Below are 20,073 nucleotides of genomic sequence, written 5' to 3' on the forward strand. Positions count from 1 at the left end.
CTCCAGAAGGCCTTTATTAAAATATCACAAAGTGTGAGTTGACATAAAGTCATTATGAGATGACAAATCATAGCAAACACATACGTTCCCTAGTTATGAAAATAACTTGTCTTAGTACCATGGGAGAAATTCTAGTTTAACAACTGTGAATGGTTTATAATGACTGACAAGTGGGATAAATGTATATCCACTGAACTGCTATAGTAAAAATGTGTGGTTTGCAACTGTCTCATGTAATTAGTCTAACGGCGACTAATGGTTTTAGTTAGAACTGTAATTTATCTGTCAGAATTCCAATTGTTTTTTGCCTGGACATGTACGGTCCCGTATGAGGCCTGTGTAAAATTTCAGTTAGGCCAAGAAGTCTAGCATAATGTTTGGCATGTCATGGTACATGGCGTAATTAGTACTAGTTATATCATTGCACCACGTCGCATAATTGAGCTTCCATTATGGTAAAAATCCCAAAGCAGGAACATGGGAACAACGCAAGGGAACATGAGAGGCTATTGTTCATGTCATGCACAACTTGTGCCCTTTTTAAGTTCAAAAAGGGACATTGTAACCAAAAATTGTTATGAGAACGCATGTCGCTCTTCAAAATAGCACAAAACGCTAGATCGAGGTTTTGTGTAATTTCACTAACATTTACATAGCTGTCGAGAATGTCGTATACTTTTCACTTAGGAAATTACACGTATTTCGCACAGGCCTCTCTAATATGAAAAATAATTATCGTAGAAGTGAATCAGACAGGAAACATTTGCAACTGGTTAACTGGAATTTCAACTAGGGGAACCTCAATCAACCTCATAAAAGCAACAGTATAGCTTTCAACGGACACTATGAGGGTCTACAATTAAGCGTGAATAATTAGAGATACATTTTTTGTAAAATTATTGACCACTTTCATAGCAGGATGAGTTGAAACATGGAACGGACATTTAGTGACAGCCAAAGGCTGTAATCTAATCGATCTCCTATCCACTAATACAATAATGATGTTGAGACAGCGTTATCATTAGAGGTCTGAGGGATTTTAAATGACTCTGGACATAGGAGTTCCTACATTGCTCATTAGAATTAAGGGACATGTGAAAAAATTCTGGGCACATGGGATGCTACATTGCTCCGTGTTGGTAGGAGCGCACGTTTCCAGTGTTGGGCTTTTGCACTAAAATACATTTCCCTTCATGTTGCTGGCAATAGACTGACGCAGTTTAGCAGCTGACAGCAGCCATTTTGAGAACTCGGCCAGGGACACTCACAGGGATGGAGAGGAATTCAGCTGAACTGGCACCATTCATCGAATAGTGGAACATCTCTGCACAGAGTGGGTGCCTGAGTATATGCACTGCACCAAGAGTCACACAAATACACGTCCAACACACACGTTATTACACTCTAAGGTCTGCCATAAGCATCTAAACTATAGTACAGGCAGCCCTGCTAGTGTGTTAGACCTGGCATTAGCTTGGTCCCCCCTGACTTTTTGCTTTCTAACCTCCTGTTTTGACTATGTGCTGAGCTTAGTTTTTGCTGGATTTAGGACTCTGCACACTTCACCCCAGCTGTCCAATGCTAAAGTGCATGTGATCTGTTTCTAAAACATGGTAACATTGGCTTCTCCATGACTGACATATTTATTGTACTGTTGAGTTCTTAGTAAAGTGCACTATGTGTGCCCAGGGCCTGTAAGTCAAATGCTACTATTGGGTCTGCAACACTGGTTGTACCTCCCACTATGGTAGTCTTTCAAACATCTCAGGCCTGTCATTGCAGAGCTTGTGTGTGCAGTTTAAGTTGCCATTTGGATCTAGTAAGTGTACCCACTTGCCAGGCCCAAACCTTCCTTTTTATTAAATGTAAGTCACCCCTGAGGTAGGGCCTGGTTTGCCCCAACAGCAGTTTGCAGATTATTTTAAAAGTTAGATATGTACTTTTAAGTTTAACATGTTCAGTTAGGCAATAACTCTTAAATGTGTTTTTTACTATTGCAAGGACTATATCTCCCATAGGCTAACTTTGGGTTTACATGGGAACATCTTCTAAGTGTAATTTCCAATTGGGAGAAGATAGAAAAATGGAGTTTGGTGTCTCTGGACTCGCAATTTAAAAATGCATCTTTTGGTAAATTTGTTTTTTAAATTGCAGGTCTAAAAATGCCACATTTAGAAAGATGGCATTTTCTTGCTTTAGCAACACAAGATGATAGACAGAGTGATGAAACTTTTCAGACACTTGCCCCCAGTCACAGATCTGGGTTAAATTGTTTCTTGCTGAACATTCCACACCAGTTTGGACCCATCCATCTGCAAATCAGTCTTGACACTGCTCTCCATGGGAACAGTCCAGCCCAAACTGCCCAGCCTGGTCCTCCCTGGTCCAGAAACTAGCATCCTGGGACCTGTTTTGGTGTATCACCCCTCATCAACTAGGCTAGCTTGAATCCAGTGGCACAGTCAGCAAGGGACCCACTTCTGGGCATACTCTGGCCACATAGAGCGAACAAAGCAACACAACAAGATAATGGACGGGGTGCTGAAATTTTTCAGACGCTCATCCCCAGTGATAGATCTGGGTGAAATCCATTGTTCTTTTGTTCACCATGCCACACCAGTTTGGACCCAGCCATATGGAAATCTATCTTGACCCTGCTCCTCATTCAAACAGTCAAGCCTAACTGCAAGGTCAGGTCCTCCCTGGACCGGAAACAAGCATCCTGGGACTGGTTTTTGGGTATCACCCCTCATCCGTCATGCTAGCTTGAATCCAGTGGCACAATCAGCAAGGGACGTATGTCTGGTCATACACTGGCCACTTATGGCAAACATAGCAACACAACAAGATGATGGACGGAGAGCTGAAACTTTTCAGACATTCACCCACAGCCACAGATCTGGGTTAAATACATTGTTTTATCTGGGTTAAATCCAAAAGTTCCAACACTCTGTCCATCATTTTATTTTGTGGTTTTGCTATGTGCACCCTGAATAGCAAGGGTATGGCCAGACGTGGATCCCTTGCTCGCTACACCATTGGATTCAAGCTGGTGTGGCTGATGAGGGGTGATACACTGAAACCGGTCCCAGGATGCTTGTTTCTGGTCCAGGAAGGTCTTGGCTTGGCAGTTTGGGGTTGAAGGTTCCCATGGGGAGCAGGGTCATGACTGATTTGCATATGGCTGGGTCCAAACTGGAGTGTCATGGTGAGCAAAATAACCATGGATTAAACCCAGATCTGTCAGTGGGGCTGAGTGTTGGAAACATTTCAACACTCCGCTCATCACTGAGTCGTCCTGGGCAGGGAGAGGCAGTTCACACTTACATTTGAACAGGCTGTGTCCTGCCCTTGCACAAAGGGACAATTACCTATTACTGGTTGTTTGAGGGCAGGGTTGGGTTGAAAGGGAGCCTTGTACCCTTAAGAGAATTCTTTTGAAGTTACCCCTACATCAAAGGCCATTTGGGGTATGAGTACTGGGTCTCTGGCAGCATATACTCAGAATACTTCTGGTCTGAGGACATTCTACCAGGAAGAAGTACTGCTGTGTTGGCAGGAGGGACTGCCACTTTGCTGCTTGCTCCTCTGCGTTGGTCTGCTGCCTGCTACTGCTTGCCTGGGAGTGAGAGGACTGGATCTAACTCTCTACATCCTGCAATGTAAAGTTTATCCAAGGGACTGATTGAGCTTATCTCCTGTTTTTGAAGCCTCAAGGATATCAAACACTTCACATGCGTTTTGCTACCAGCACTTGGGTTCCTCTGCTGTGAGTCGTGCTCTGCCAAACGGTGCCAAATCCAGTCCTGAGCCTTTGGAGATGAGTGTGGTGCTGCAACACAAGAACTGACACAAAAGCACTGGTGTGTCACTTGTTACAGACGCATCCCACTGCAGAAATGCCACTTTGCCGCTGCCTGCACTGAAGCCGCAGACAGTGCTCGTTGACTGGGCAACACAATGACCCCAGAATTACAACATAGCCTTGGCTTGGCCGAAGCAGCACAGATGCATTGGAACCAGTACTCATTGCTTCTGGACATCGAATCACATCAATGACATTGGCTGATCAGGAAATGGTGCATCGCCTGCAAGTGCGACGCATCCCCTCCTCTGGATCAGCACATCATCACTGAGAAACGATGAAACAAAGGTACTGTCAGCTGGTCTGCATGACTCCTATACCCGGCCTGCACTCCATTGTGGTCGGACTGCATTTTTGATTTTGCCACGTTCCAGCACGACCAGATAGTTCTGTTTGGAGCTAATGCCTCTAAGCATTGCATTGTGATCTAACCTTCAAAAATTCAAAACTTAACTTGTGTTTGTTGGATTTTTGTCATTTTGGTCTTGTTTGACTCAGATAAATATTGGCTATTTTTCTAAACTGGTGCGGAGTCCTTTTGTGGTGTTTTCACTGTCACTGTGTGTGTGCTTGTGTCTGCACAAATACTTTACACATTGCCTCTTTAGTTTTGCCTTACTGCTCTGTGCCAAGCTACCAGAAGGTGCGCATAGGTACACTTTTTGTGTGTAGCGTACTTGCCCTGTCTAGGATTGTGGCCCCTATTCGAACAGAGTACAAACCTCCTCCAACCAAAGACCAGTTTCTAACACAGCTCTATTAATTATACACTCCTCAGGGGTTATGTTTCTCACACTGTACATGCTGCAACCAGTTGTTTTTGTTGTTTGTATTTTCACCAGCATTTGCTAGCAGCACTATTATGGCAGAAAACAATTAGAGAGGTAAGGTGAACTCCCTTGTTGTGAGTGAGTTGTTGATGACCTACTTAACCAATGAATAGAGTACTTACTTATAAGTGGTCTATCCCCAGCAGTCAGCACTGCATAATAAAACAAGAGGCTATTTCTGAGATTGTTCAAAACACACACCCTTTCAGTCCGCACAGAGAGATGTCCAAAAAAACACCACTAAGAGGTGCCTCTTGTGACACAGTGTGCCATTTGGCAACACCTATCACTACAGCGTGATGAAAAAAAATCAACATTTGAAGAAGCAAACATTTTATGAAAACAGTTCTTTGCATAAATGTCCCCGTTCACTGCCCTCCTACACCACCTATTTCCCCAAATGGAGACTGGCTGATCAATGTAATCTATTGGATTCTCGGAGAGGTATCAGAAATGTCAAGATTGACACATGGCAGCCACTGATGAGCTACAACCCTTCCTCAAAACTGTGATCGATGCTGTGCAGAGAAAGTTTGTCTTTGTCGTCAAAGTAAGTACTCCTGTAAACTCTGCCTTGTGGCTAAGTGACGGATGTCGGAAGCAGTAACTCTTAACTCAACTCCAGCTTCCGCTCTTGACCAAAGTGTGTTACCCTGAGCAAATACCGTTATCCTTAGGCTCCTAAAAAACAATTGCGACTAGAGCCCAAGGCTGCGCAAATCACGATTAAACCTTTCCTTCATACCGGACTCTGATTTCACCACGCAGCAGAAAAGTACGCCATGCACAAATAAGCGCTTTATTGTGGTTTGTATAAATGTGCCGTATCTTCAACGGTACATAGTAAAATTATAACACATTGTAGAAGTGGTGAGGCCGTGAGACTCTCTGCAATCCGAATCACCTTGTTGTTGGGTGTTTATGGCAAAACATACATGATAGACTTAAACACACCACATATAAATGTCCTTGTTGGTTTTACAAATGAGGTGATCGACCGCAGACCCCACTTTTAAGCACTTCTTTCAGCGACCAGCAAGAAAACCCTGCCTCTACCTTCCCAGTAAGGAACGGGTGGCACAGCCGTAAGGAACCCCTTCGCTTTTACGACAAGAAACCTGCTCTTCCAACTAAGTTTTTCAAATCCTGCTGTTTTGATCGGCCCGTGGTCCTTTGTGTGTGTTGGGGGGTGCTCTTTGGGAAAAGGGGACATGGAACCTTTTAAAGGGTTCGAAGAGCCCCATGGGTCAATCCCGAACAGAGTGAGAGGGGGAGAGACCACGCTGGAGAAGTTCAGGGAAAGAGGCGGCAGGACAGGTAAGGTGGACCAGCTGGGGAGGTATGCAGCGCGGCTGCAACGCGGAGGCAGCCACATTGACATCTGTGCATCGTGCCCTGTGCTAAAGTGAGCTAAAACAATGCGCCCCTTACCAGAAGAAGCCCACCCTGTATGAGGACAGCGAACCAGGCGGGCAGCATACGTGCGCGCATGACTTATAAGTGAAGAATATGACATTGTTAACTTTGTGAGACCGCGAGATGGTTCGGAAGATTTACTCTGCGGGGGGGGGCTTAGCACCAAATAATAGACAAGACGAATGTGTTGGGGGAGGGTGGGTCTTCCCAGGACCCCCACAAAACAAACGCATACTCACCTACACAAACGTTGTTGGAAGTAAGGTTGGGGGTGGCTTGGCGAGAAGGTTTCACAGAAAAGCTCAATATATGACGCCAGACTTTTTTAAAGTAACATGTCAAAACACGTCTATCTGGAGAACTGGGTACTTCCGTGTTCGCTCTGGTCAAATTGGGAGGGAGGGGTCCGTTCGTCTAAAGCGAGTGAAAATACTACGCTGCCCAAAAGGACCCCCCCCCCCCCCCCTTTAAAAATAAATAAATAAATGACACAGATGATTGAATATATTTGTGTACCTGCTTTAACTCTGATAAATAGAGAAAGGGGTGACAAATAGTGGGTATAGTGTGGCAAAGGTTTAGAAGTTGCGAAGGGACACGTGAAGGAGGGAACGTCGTATGTTACTGTTCTAAACTAAGATTAATTAATATTAAACCTCCTTCCCCGCCTCCTCCCTTCTGAGCCTGTAACTCGACTGCAGCTGAAGCGGGCAGAGACGTTTCCTCCCGATCACATTTAACCCTCCTGGCGGTGGAGGGCGCCTCAAAAAGAAAACTTAATACTTTTTCAAAGAGTTTGGAAGGGGGCGAATTACCAGCTCCTCAGATGCTCACCTTGAAAAGGGTTAAAGGCAGTGGTAACCAATCGACGCCCCCGCTGTACACTGGTTAAAACACAAATTGATGGATTAATTTATGTTTGCGAAGAATCGTCCTCGAGACAACATCACAAGCGTGTCCGAGACGTCAGGAGTGCAGGGGGGTGTGTGGGTGGTGGTCGGGGTTTGCTTTGATATCGGATCTAAACCGAAAGTCTGTTGTATAGCACTACCACCCCAGCGGCCACACTGCCCTACAAGTCCCCAAAACACAACTACTAAAGCCTAGTCCTTGTGACGTATTTCGCCCAAAAGCGAGGTGACGAGGCGTCCACTGAACAAAACATGCAAAGCGTTTGAGGCCCGTTGGGCACAAGTATCCAGCATGGTATACATATCAGAAATTTGGAGGGTGAGGCGTGTGGTCTATTAATGAGTTGTAACACACCTACAATGTCCCTTGTTCTAAAAACATGACTTCTGAGTTTAACGGGGTGGGGACAAAAAAGCGTGGAAAGTTTCAAAAAGTTTGTACAGCGATGCAAGTCATAGTGCAAACGCGACCCGCTATGCCCCACTTTAATTCGCCTTCGTGTCAAAAATACAAAGGAGCGGCCAGGCGTGGCACCCTTCCCAAAAGTGCTGGCAGACCGGGAGCTGCCTACCCAGGTGCCCTCCCGGCACAGTCCGGGCTGCTCCGGCGTCATGTTCGAGGTCAGCGACGCCGGTGGCGGCTGGCGGTAGCGCACCCAACCGGGGAGCAGCACAGGCACATACGCGAGGAGCTGAATGGTGAAAAAGTCCCTCTGGAGGGAAATCTAACGACCCGAGCGAAACTCATTCCTCGCTTCACCTGGCGGTTACTTGCCCCGGGTCCTGCCCCCCGCGAACCTAGCCTGGCACCCATGGGTGCCTCTATGCAGAATAGGCGCTCAAAAATCGCACACTTTTCCAGCAACGCCCCGTTTTAACGGTTAGAGGAGCACGCGACAAAAGCCTCCCAAAAACGCCGTGGTCCGATTTTGCATTGCGTATTTTTTTTTTTTTTAAGAAAAGAAAAATATATAACCCAATCATTTCACCATCGCTTGAATCAATCTGCATACATCCCCTGCCCTCCCCGTAAATAATCCCGAACCTCCACCCACATGCCCCCTCCTCGTCCGCTGCATCGCACAAAAAGCATTTCTAAATTTCAATAATGCAGATTTTTATAACTAAACAATTCGCTATTCCCTTTTATGCGCCCTGCTGTCACTTTTAAAACGCACAGCCTCTGCCGTGTAATAGGAGACACAGCAGACGTGTGTTGAGAGGAAAGCCACGCTCAATTCAAACGCAGAACACACGTGAAACAGCCTCGAAAAAAGTGTATTCTAATTAAAAAATAAGTACGCATTTCAGTAAAAACGCCCTCGCATTCCGTTCCTCGAGCTCTATGTCATTTTCTCCGTTCGGTGCGTTGTTTGTTCTCTTTGCTTGCTTCGCTGTGTTAAATCTAACTCTCCCACCTGTAAAGTATCGCTTCCTTCCACAAAGGTGTCAAAGAAACTCCGACCTGGACGATAAGACGCTACAAACAGAAGAAGAAGCTAAACATACATATGTGTGTGTATATGTATATGTATATATAAAATAAAATAACTTACCAGTCATTTTAGGAAGAAAGCAGAAAATAGGCTGGCAACTTTCCTCCCTTCCTCCACCGGTGCTTTAGAGGAATTCTCAAAGCCGGGCTGCAGAATTGGAGGCACGATTCTAAAATATATTTTTTAAAAAATATCAAAGACACCAAACTGCTGGCTCCCAATTCTGGCAGAAGGCAAACAATATATTTCGATTATACCTTCGGATATAAGTTTGAGTTTTTCTCCCCCATGCCAACTATTTAAAACCCGAAGAATCTCATGATTTGACAATGAACTATTGCGCGATACTTTTAATTTGAATATTCAAAAGCTTAACAAAAAGGGAGCTCTTTTTTCGAAACACTGCTTGCCCTGATGTACCTGAGGGTCTCGGGCAACGGGATCTGGTGACAGCAGGCTCCCCGGCCACTGCCCCGGGGGTATTTTTCACATTTTACACCCTTTTGCCCAAACCGGCCACATGCACCAAAAAGGTGCTCAAAGTTTTGGTGCCATTGAGGAAGGAAAAGTCCCACTGCCCTGAAATTTGGCAGGATGACTCCAGGGGATGTCCTGTAATGGGTCCCGATTAGATTTTGATATTTTTTTTACGTTTTGTTGTTTTTTTCCGACTTTTTTGGAGGAGATAGAGCATTTCGGGGGCGTGGCATTTGGAAACCCCCACATTTTTGCACATGGGAGCTGAAAAAAGCCGACCAGCAGGAGCCCCTCTGTCTACCAAACCACACTGCACCCGTTAGTATACCACATTTGGTGGGTATTTTCCCACTTTTGTGAGTTTTTTGTGTGTGCCACATTAGATCTCTGGGAAAAGTAACGGTTTCTGGCTGCAATGAACTGCAGAGATGCCTTTCCATCGAGCGTGCACCTCAGCGGCACCGAGAGTGAATCTTGGTGACTCACATGAGCTCGCTTCGTTTAGATTTGTCAACGACTTCATTTTGAGCACTTGGCCCTTAATTTAACGCCGTCTCCTCTATACATGACGAATGGGCCTTTTTTTCCAAGGATCGGCACTTCTACGCACGCACGAAGTTTCCACTGCCAAAAAGGCTCTTTTGTGTTTTCCCTTGGGCCAAATGCAACCCTCAGAGTGAAAGGGAATCATAGGGCTTAAACTTAAAGGCATATAGCTGCCCCGTTCCAAATCGGAACGGCGCAGCCGTAGACCACCAGGCCTGCATCCTCTCCATGCGTGCGCATGTCCAATCGAGCCTGCTGCAGCGCTGGCCTGCTGCGGCCCTGAAACGATTGAATCCACAGGTCGAGCCTCTGTCTGCTCCGACGTGATTTTAGTCTGGAAATCATCGCAGGGAAGATGTGATATAAACTGAATCCTTCTATATAAGTCACAGGCACAGTTGACTTTAAGACACTTCAGTTTCTGATGTTCCAGCCTTACAAATACAATCACAATAGTACACATATAGACACATCCTCCCTCCTCACACCTATATATTTAACATACATATATATTTATCTATAGTGCAAAGGTCAAATTCCAGGTAAACACAGTACGAAGTAATTCAAGTGAGAAATCACAGCATTTACTGCCTTTCAGAATGCATGTTACAATGACTTGACAGTTGATAGCAGAAAACAAATTAGCAAATAGTCATGAAGCCTTTTCGGCATGACTGCAATGCACGAATTTTTCTTGTACTGTTATGGTCCTGTTTGGAAAACCTACTTGTTACATGCAAGAAAGCATGATAGAAACTATACTTACAGATGCGCATTGAATAGTATGTTATTTTTTTTTTAGCTTTGGTGAGGATGGGGAAGGTCGTAACCCACTCTAGGTTTCGCCCCTCTTGAATCATGTGTCCTCCCCACAATAAACAATGTAATTGAATAGCATGTTACCCTGCTTCTCAGTGCACACGGGTGAGCGCCCGTGAACACCATAGCAGTGCTAAAATGAAGCCAAATACATTATTGAGAGCAATTTTCATAATAATAACCCATCGAATTTTTTTTTTGCTACAGTGCAAAAATCAAATTCAATTTTAAGGTTACAGTGCAGCAAACGTGACATGAAAAAATGACTTTTACTGCCTGACGGATTGCATGTAAAATACTTTACACGTGGAAACAGCTATCCTAATAGTCACACATATCTTGAGAGTGATTTTATCGTACTGCCCAAATGTAACTTCTTGTATCCTGGCTTTGGTTAGTTAACAAAATACATGTGAAAAGATGTCATGGCTCTTTGATGGGTCAGGATGCTCCAAGCAATAAATTCGGATGTCTTTTAATTGTTTATTATGTCGCATTTTCGGTGCTTCAACAACAAAGGTCAAACTTCAGGATGGCTTCTGACAAGTTGTTGCTTATTATTTTAACATGAGGTTGGTGTTTACTTTTCTTTCTCTCACTAGAAAGTGAACGTTTTTAAAAGTGAATTATGACTTTTTATTTGCGCTACACCACAAAATGTAAATACAAGTAAATGTAGCCCAATTACATACTGTATAAAGCAGGAGAGCGATAGGCCGGCATTCACACATGTATTACTGCAGTGAAAAGAGCAAATTTTTTTTTTTTTTTACCATAAAACAAAACAATTGATACAAGAAAAAAATGTGTTTCTGCCCCACAGAGAGGACATAGCAATTATTTTTCACAGTACAACAACTCTCCTAAAAGTAGTGAGATTTCTTCGATTTAATTTTATCTTTCAGCACACAATTAACCCCTTGCAACTTGATTTTGCTTAAGTACCTTTTGTTAAATAAATACACAAGAAAACATTAGCAAGGCGTAAGCTATCTATGGAGCTGCACAGAGTATAATATTATATTTACTACCATTATCAAGCAAGCAGAGGGGCACAGTGACTCACTTGAGTCTTCCACTCTCATAAGTCATGGTCCCTTTCCACTCTCAAAAAATGGTAGTAAAAACACATTTTCACTCTCCATGAGGGCATATTTAAATGTTGTTTACGCGACTGCAGGTATTACAGTGACATTGGTGCCATAATGTTTTACTTAGATGCATTTGTAGGTTTAAACGTAGATATATAGCATTTGGCCACGTTTGTTGTGTGTTTGTTATGATGATGAGGGTGATTATCACGCAGCAAGGGGACTTCATAAGGGAACTGTAGATATAGTTTCTAGTTCTTCAATTAAAGTTTTAAATTCCTAGCTCACTCAGTGGCAGGGTGGGAGGGGAGGGAGGGGGTGCAGCTTTTAGAGCTCAGCTCCCCACCTGGGAGAGGCCCAAGCACCTCTTGCGGTTGCTTCTCTCTGTGATAGGCCACCTTCCGTTGTCATAGATAGTGGGGGATTGTCTCTGGTCCAGCCCCTCGGGTGCTGCCAGCTCTGGGCCCTCAAAGATGACGGCTGAGCGTTCATCTGTCACAAAGCAGCAGATAATTTAATGTAAGGCCTGCTTTAAGAGGCACAGCCTGCATGCTCGTGTATTTGTTTCACATTATCAGGCTCAGGTGGGCATCATGGGCGCTGGAAGTAAGGGGACAGGAAGCCCTGCAGCCTCCCCACAAATCACCATGCTGGAGTTCAGAAGGTGAATGAGCAATACAAACGTCTTTACATTTTTTGTTTATCTTTTCACATAAGCTACCAGTTCAAAGGTAAAGGTCAAATGTCAAGCTATGCCGTCTGACAAATTGCTGCCCATTGGAAACTGGTGTTTTATTTTTATAACTGCAAAGTGAGAGGATTTTGTGTAAAAGTCACCTGGGTGACAATGTTGCTGGGGTACAAGAAAAGACTGCAGGATATTGGCATTTTTCTAACACAAACTACATTTAAATGCCTGTATACTAACTATACACATTTGAAAATATGTCAGCAATTGGGAAAGCACAAAAGAAGCAAGTTTTTCTGATTCTGAACTGTGATGGAAACAAAGATTTTAATAGGATCAAAACAACTCAAGACATTTTATCTGGTGATGGTCAAATGATAAATATTTGCTCAAATACGATTTCCACACATTATAATTTGCACGCTATATATAGGTTTACTAGTAAAACTGCATATCTATGGAAATTTCAGTAGAAAATGTGCTGCCTGTAAATGACAGTGAGCCACCTCGCCAGTGCTCCAAATTGCATCACAATGTACCTAACCAGACCCTTACCATTGTCCTGCTGAGGAGGTGTGGCATATTTGTTGTACTTGAGTTTTTTTTGTGATGCTTAAAGGTTTCACAATCCCTGTGACATCAGTGCTATAACATTAACAGCAGCACCCTGACTCTGAAAATTGTTCCAACGCCACTGGTGTGCACAGTGTGAGTGTGCCGGGCAATGGTAAAATATTCAAAATCTGGTGCTGGTTGCATTAGACCCTTTGAATACTCTTGATCCTAGTGCACAGAGAACCTCCGCTTAGTAGAGAGTGGGAGGCATTCTGAAATATCAGTTTCAGAACTTCTATTTTATTTTTTTAGGTCTTGCCTATGGGCACCTTTAGTCAACTTTAGGTGTTTCATCAGCCACATTAGATTAAAAAGCAATACACACACACACAATTTTTGGGTTGAGCGAAGCAGCATGCAAGCACAGCTTTTCATTGTGTTGTTATCTATCTGTGGACGCTAACCAGGACCGCCTCATGCCCATCACTTTCATTCTTTTGAGGTCTTGCCTTTCAAAAATCCCTTGATGTTGTTGGTAAATGCCTTACTTTTGTCCTGCCCTGTGGCTGGTTTGTTACCGTCTTGCAGACTGACCCTGTTACATATATTAATTGCACAATTTCAAACTACTTTTTTACTTTGTTGTCTCTCCTTCGCGCTCATGGCAGCCATGGCGCTTTGAATTGGCTCGCACTGCTGTCCCCCAGCACCTCCCTCCTGTCTCTGAGGTTTCTGTTTGTGTCTGCCTGTCCCCACCATCCCTGCGCGGTTGTTGCTTGTTGAGTGTGACATTGAACAGTTACACTGTTTCCATCCATGACATGGCCTTCTACAAAGAGCATCACAGTATTGTCTCCTTTCGTGATTTGTCATTTTAGCTCTTGCATGAGACTTCTTATTCCCCTCTACCACTGTCACATCACAGCATTCATTGTTGAAGCTTACTGAGTTACCAGGTTGGTGAATAAGAAAGGTCTTCACAGATCACTTGTGAAGTCAAATCCTGGCTAATTAATGGGTACTCGTCGAACAATGCGTCCAACTCATTTAAGGAAATCTTTGACCAAAGGCCAGAGTTTTCAGCCTATTATCCAGTTTTATTATGTCATTGCTTTTTTGGGAATTACATACACAATGAATTGTCAAGATGTACCGGCCATGATACACAGACGTCAGGGAACTTTAAACTTGCCTTTCTTATTTAATGAACAATGGATTTACATAGCTCGGTTTAAGTACTGAGCCTGCCCCTAACGACACATACCAGTACTTTTTTGTCTTGTCACATTTTTTTATTTATTTTAAATAGCATGATGTATATAGTACTTTTTTACAACACTTGTACCATTTCTTAATGCTATAAATCACAGATGTGATTACTTAGCAAATGAAAGGTACCTAATTTACCAACCTCAGAAGGATGGAAGGCTGGGTTGGCCTTGACTATACTCAAATTTGTGACCTTCAGAATACTGCAGATGGCAAGCTGTAACACCATCGACAATCTTGCTGACATAATTGAATACAAATATTTATTATAGGAATCGGCTCCTGCATTCATTTCTGATGCCCCCTCAATTTCTTATCTGAGAGACCAAGCTGCAGTGTAGTGGATGAGACAGAATTTAAAACGTCCGGCACCCTGAAATCACCCCTACCCTCTAAATTCCTCACAAGACCACTGATGTAAAAGAACTGTCCTGTCTCTCTTTCTGTGAATTCTCCTCTCTAAAGGCACATTTTCACCTTAGCATAAACAATGGATCCACAATGTCATCGGTTTCAGATGAAAATTCTTAAATCTTGTTTATTGTCACAAGGAAAGATACACAACTTGGTGTTCTCATGCCATTTTCATTTGGTAATTTCTATATATTAGCTATTGATAGACATATATTTTTGGGTTCCGTATTTGGGATTGATCTGGCACAGGATAGTTTGCCTGACTGCAATGGAGGAGGAGGTAATGTCCAGGCAGGAGTAGGGTGGACTTGTAGGATCACATGTGTATTATTACATAGTTACACATTTATATGCACCAGTCAGCATCAATGATTGGGCATCTCTCTATTCGACTAATGCTCTATTGTAGCCGTCGTCTTCAAAGTGTGAGACCTTTATATTTGTCTTTCCGTGCATCATTTGAAGCAGAGATGAAAACATAAAATATTCAAAATCTACGTTTTACTGAAATGTATTAGGCTATTCTGTAAACCAAGCCAAACTCTATTTAAGGCCAATGTTTATTTCTTATGGGCATCACTTCTTCAAGTATGTGTTGAGATTGTGAAACGGTTGTTTTATGCTGATAAATTACTATTTATTGTACTGTTCTATTTTTTTAAATACTTTGAAAAATAGCACAGCTTGGTAGTTTTATTTTCTATTTTTAGGTCGAACGCGCAAGCGCTTTCCAACCTGTTATCGATTTGTGGGCTTTTAACCACACTGATCTCACACCAATCACTTTCACGTGTTTGTGGGCTTGCCTTTTGAAATCCCTTATTGTGGCTGGTAAATGCTTTATGTTTGTCCCCCTTTTGGGCGGTTTTGTTACCGCCTTGCAGACTGACCCTGTTACATGGAAAATTGCACGACTGCCGAGATACTAGTGTGGGTGAACTACTTTTTTCTTTTGTCTCCCTCTCTCTATCGTGCTCCACCGCAGCCATGGGGCTGACAGCGGCAACTTCATCAACGGTATGGGAGCACTGGTCACATTGTTCACACTGTAACCTTATAAGAGTAATTTCTTTTGGCCCTCCCTTTTGTGATCCATAGCTTTCCCAAAAACACTTTCCACAACGTGGCTCTCCAGACACAGCTGGGGGGTCGATACTACAATATTCACTGCACTCAGGAAAACTCGCCCCATAATGCTTTGCAAGCATTGTTTTTCAAAACATGGCACTGTGAAGTCACAGGGTGAGCAACTGAAGGTTGCATGTCTTGTGCAAGTGCAGAGAAGGAATGCTGTAATTTAAATTACATTTGTAAAATAACTTGGTAATTTAAATTACATTTGTATAATAACTTGGTAACAAAATGTTTTCTACACTGGAGGTGTTGGGGATTGAATGCGTAGCCTCATACATACAAAGCATGCACTCTACAACTGAGCTACATCCCCTGGCAGAAAGCCTACTTGCCATGTCTTCTACTGATTCTTACTGCAAATGTAACCCTCACTGCTATCCTTGAGTGTGTTGCTTATTTGGTAACATTACCTTCTTTCTTCGATGTTTTTCATCTGGCTAGACACTGCCATGTCCAATTTATGTGGCAAGAAAAGTCCAGTTATGAATTTACAAAACCAATGGCTCTAACTCAAGGAAATGTGAGACCCATTGCATTGCAAATGCTTGTTGAGAGTATGTTTGCAATAAAAATGTTGAAACATTAGCCATCGTAGCAGCTTGCCAGGCCAGACCAGTTGGCTATGCCAATGCTTGTTTTATTGTGTAAGGTCACTTATTTTAATTAATTCGTTTCATAGGTTCTTTCTCTGGAGTTTTGAATCTATAAGTGGGAGCAGGAGTGGAATGTGAGTGCCTGTCTATTACTATAACATTATTGGAGTGTTCTGTTCATTATGGTGGGGTGTTGAGTTTACAATAGTGGTGGTTTGACTTAATTATCATGGGGTATTTGGGTTTCCTTTGTTTGGAGTTGAGTTTATTATGGTGGAGGGCTTTTATTATAGTGTGGTGCTGGGTTCATTGCAGTTCGGGTTTGAGTTTATTATTGAGGTGTGTTGAGTTTATTGTAGTGGGATCTAGTATTCACTATGGTTGGGTCTAGAATTTTATAAACCAGGTGTACAGTTGGGTGTGAAATATTTTAGTAGGGCTTGAGTTATTTACAGTGATTTGATGAGTACATACAGTGGGTTGTTGACTTTATCATTGTGGAGCATTGACTTCTCAACAGTTGGGTTTTGAGTTCCTAAACACAAGGTGGTAAATTAATTATAATATATAAATGTAGAGTGTTGGGTTTACTATAGGCCAGCATTTCCGGTTATATAGTGAGCTGCTGAGTTCATCACAGTGGGCTAGTTATTATAGTAAATATGCTCAATACACTGGTGACTTATAGAGTGGGGGTTTGAGTTTATTAGAGTGGGATAAATAAGCTCATTCTACTGAGGATCTGCATTCATTATAGTTGGGTGATGATTTTATTAAAATGCGTAATGACTTTCATTAGATTGGGTATTGACTGTGGGGCGTTTAGGTTTTTTCTGCGTCGGTGTTGAGTTCATTACATTGCCATACTGAGTTCCTTGTCATGGGGTTTTGTATTATTAGAGTGAACATGATTAATCAGTCGGAAAAGAGGAACTAAGTACATTGTAGTAGGTTCAAGTTTAGTGTACCAAGCAGGCAATGTTTCTAGGATTGTGTGGCAGTCAAGCCTGTTCTAGTGGGAGTGGGTGAATATATTAAATTTGGGGCAAAGATTATGGGGGTCATTCCGACCCTGGCGGTCCAAGACCGCCAGGGCCAGGGACCACGGAAGCACCGCCAACAGGCTGGCGGTGCTTCATTGCCCGTTCTGACCGCGGCGTTAAAGCCGCGGTCAGAAAAGGGAATCCGGCGGTTTCCTGCCGGATTTCCCCTGCTTGGGCTGAATCTCCATGGCGGCGCTGCTTGCAGCGCCGCCATGGAGATTCCGACCCCCTTCCCGCCATCCTGTTCCTGGCGGTAAACAGGATGGCGGGAACGGGTGTCGTGGGGCCCCCTAACAGGGCCCCATAAAGATTTTCACTGTCTGCATTGCAGACAGTGAAAATCGCGACGGGTGCAACTGCACCCGTCGCACCCCTGCAACTCCGCCGGCTCCATTCGGAGCCGGCTTCATTGTTGCAGGGCCTTTCCCGCTGGGCCGGCGGGCGCTCTTTTGGCGGGCGCCCGCCGGCCCAGCGGGAAAGCCAGAATGGCATCCGCGATCTTCTGACCGCGGAGCGGCCATTTGGCGGTGACCGCATGGCAGGCGGCGACCGCCGCCCGCCGCGGTCAAAATGAGGCCCTATGTATTATACTAGGTTAGCGAGCCTCATATATTGGGGGCAGTGAAACTTATAATGGCATAACATGGGCTATGTCATAGTACAGGTGTTACGTATGTCACAATGGGGATGTTGATTATATTGTAGGTGTGGTGTTTAGTACTTATAGTAGCAGTGTTGACCATTAAAATAATGGTTGACACTCTTATAATTTGAAGTTGATATTTTTGTATGGAGAGATGAGTCTCTAATATAATGCTATGTTCCTGAGTGTATTATATTTGGGCAGTGGCGGCCTGTCTTTTAGGGCGGAGGGGCCACGCCCCCCCACCTTTTGCCCCTCATGAAGAGTGTCTGTCAGGCTGAACAAAGGTCATCCTGACAGACACTCTTCATTTTCAGCTCAGACAGCCAGGAGCAGACATGCGTGATTTGCGCAGACACCTGGCTGCCTGAGCTGAACTTTGCTGGGCTGAGGAGGTCACAGCTCCTATGGGCGTGACCTCCTCGGCTCAGCAAAGGTGCCTTGATGCCTTCCCCTGGGTGACGAGGAAAGCGTCACCCATTGACTTTGACCTGGTTGCTTCAGGTTTATGCCCTGAAGCGCCCAGGGCGAGTGTAAATCAGTGACACTTCGTCACAGAGTGGGGTGGGGTCAGCAGTCTCACTGACCCCATCCCACTCTCTGATGAGGCTGGGACTGCTGCCTTCCCTAAGGTCAGCCAATGAGGGAAGGCAGCAGTCCCAACCCTCCTGGGACCTCGAGGCTGAAGGTAAGTGTGTGTGTGTGTGTGTGTGTAATGTTTTAAATTGAATGTTTGGTGCACATGTGCATGTTTGAATGTCATGATTGTTGTTAATGGATGTGCGTGCGTGCGTGTCTTTGTGTGAAAGAATGAGTGAGTGTGATCTTCTAAAATGAATGTTTGGTGCGTGCATGTTTGAATCTTATGAGTGTTAATGGATGTGTGTGGGTGAAAGAATGAGTGTGTGATGTTTAAAAATGAATGTTTGGTGCGTGCGTGCGCGTTTGAATGGTATGAGTGCCAGCCAAAATCTCTGTCTGACACATCAGGGAAAGTATGCAGGAAGTGGCACAGAAACCCTAATTTTCATGTGTTATTTCTCAGAGATGTTTATCGCTGTTATTTCACCTCCGTTGAATTGTGTTAAATCTGAGGAAGGAAAAGTAGTCAGAATTACTCTGGGGACGTTGCAATGATTAAAAAATAATGAAGACTATTCTGGGCCCCCAAAATGTGGGTGTTATAGTTTCGGAATATGACTTTTGTAACAAGGGTGTCAAATCCATTATGATGTGGGAGTTTAGCTTCCTTTAGTGGTCCACTGATTCTTTTATAGTGGAGTGTTGAGTCGACTCTAATGCGACGTTGGGTATAAAAGACGGTGTTGATGTCCGGTTTCTAGAGCAGAGTGGGTGTTGAGTTTACCTTAGGAGAGTGTTGAGTCTACTCCAAAGGGGATTTCAGTTTGTCATAATGGGAGTGGTTTTAAATGTGCTTATACATTATAGATGCTCTGTCCATTATAGTGGAAGAATTGAGTCTATTAGGCAATGGGTCCTGTCTTTATTTATAATAGTGTATAGATATAGAGATTCTCCAGAGAAAATCACATTGCATAGTTTAATTTTAGAATGCCAAATTAAGCCACAGTTAATCTTTGGTGGTTGAGGGCTAGCCAAGATACTTAAATGTGTTCTTAGTCTATTATCTGGAAGCGGGGAATTTCTCTTACTCTTAAATTAATAGGTTTGATTCTATTAGAGCTGCTTGGTGGCTATGGTAGCGGGCATTAAGCATATTGTAATGGAGGTGTTATAATTATGAAAAGTATATTGCGTTTATCGTATAGGTGGCACTGAGGTATCAAATATGTTAGGTGTCGACTTTATCATATTCATCGCACTGAATTGTCATTACAGCTTGGATGCCTGGTTTATAATGAAGGAAGTTTTAAGTTGCCACAGTAGGTTGATTTTTATTATACTAAGGGGCACTGAACTGTTACAGCCAGATTTAGAAGAGGTCTTGTAAAGTTGGTGAATTGCCTGTGGTAACATTATTGCTGCTAGTCACATTTTTACTTTGCAGTCATTAGCTGCCACAAAAAGCATTGGCAAAGCAATAGGTCTTAATTGACAGATTGACTTTGTAAGTGTAGTTGATGACGCTGTGTAGCATCGGCAAAAATCAAAGTGGTTTTTGCCAATGCTGCACAGAGGTGTAAAAGAAAAACAATAAGAAAACATTTCAATTGCACAAACGCTGACGACCTCGTTCTGTAGGTTCACACATGGGTCACCTTGCATGTACATGTCTACAGAATGACTTGTCTGCCATTTTCC

At 43.5% G+C, this 20,073-nt stretch overlaps 1 protein-coding gene and 1 long non-coding RNA gene across 2 annotated transcripts in view; one reads left to right on the forward strand and one right to left on the reverse strand.

The window, feature by feature from the left end:
- Nucleotides 1-8,663, reverse strand: part of POU2AF3 (POU class 2 homeobox associating factor 3) — a 42,120-nt gene extending 33,457 nt beyond the window's left edge. Inside the window, exon 1 of the mRNA XM_069225020.1 lies at nt 8,579-8,663. Coding sequence (XP_069081121.1) covers nt 8,579-8,585 — 7 coding nt within the window. The 5' untranslated portion in view covers nt 8,586-8,663. The remainder of the gene's footprint in view (nt 1-8,578) is intronic.
- LOC138285288 (uncharacterized) overlaps nt 5,689-20,073 on the forward strand; it is a 70,769-nt gene continuing 56,384 nt past the window's right edge. The window contains exon 1 of the long non-coding RNA XR_011201560.1: nt 5,689-6,012. This is a non-coding gene — a long non-coding RNA (uncharacterized lncRNA). The remainder of the gene's footprint in view (nt 6,013-20,073) is intronic.

Source organism: Pleurodeles waltl, chromosome 3_1 (assembly GCF_031143425.1).
Source record: "Pleurodeles waltl isolate 20211129_DDA chromosome 3_1, aPleWal1.hap1.20221129, whole genome shotgun sequence".
NCBI classification, from domain to species: Eukaryota; Metazoa; Chordata; class Amphibia; order Caudata; family Salamandridae; genus Pleurodeles; species Pleurodeles waltl.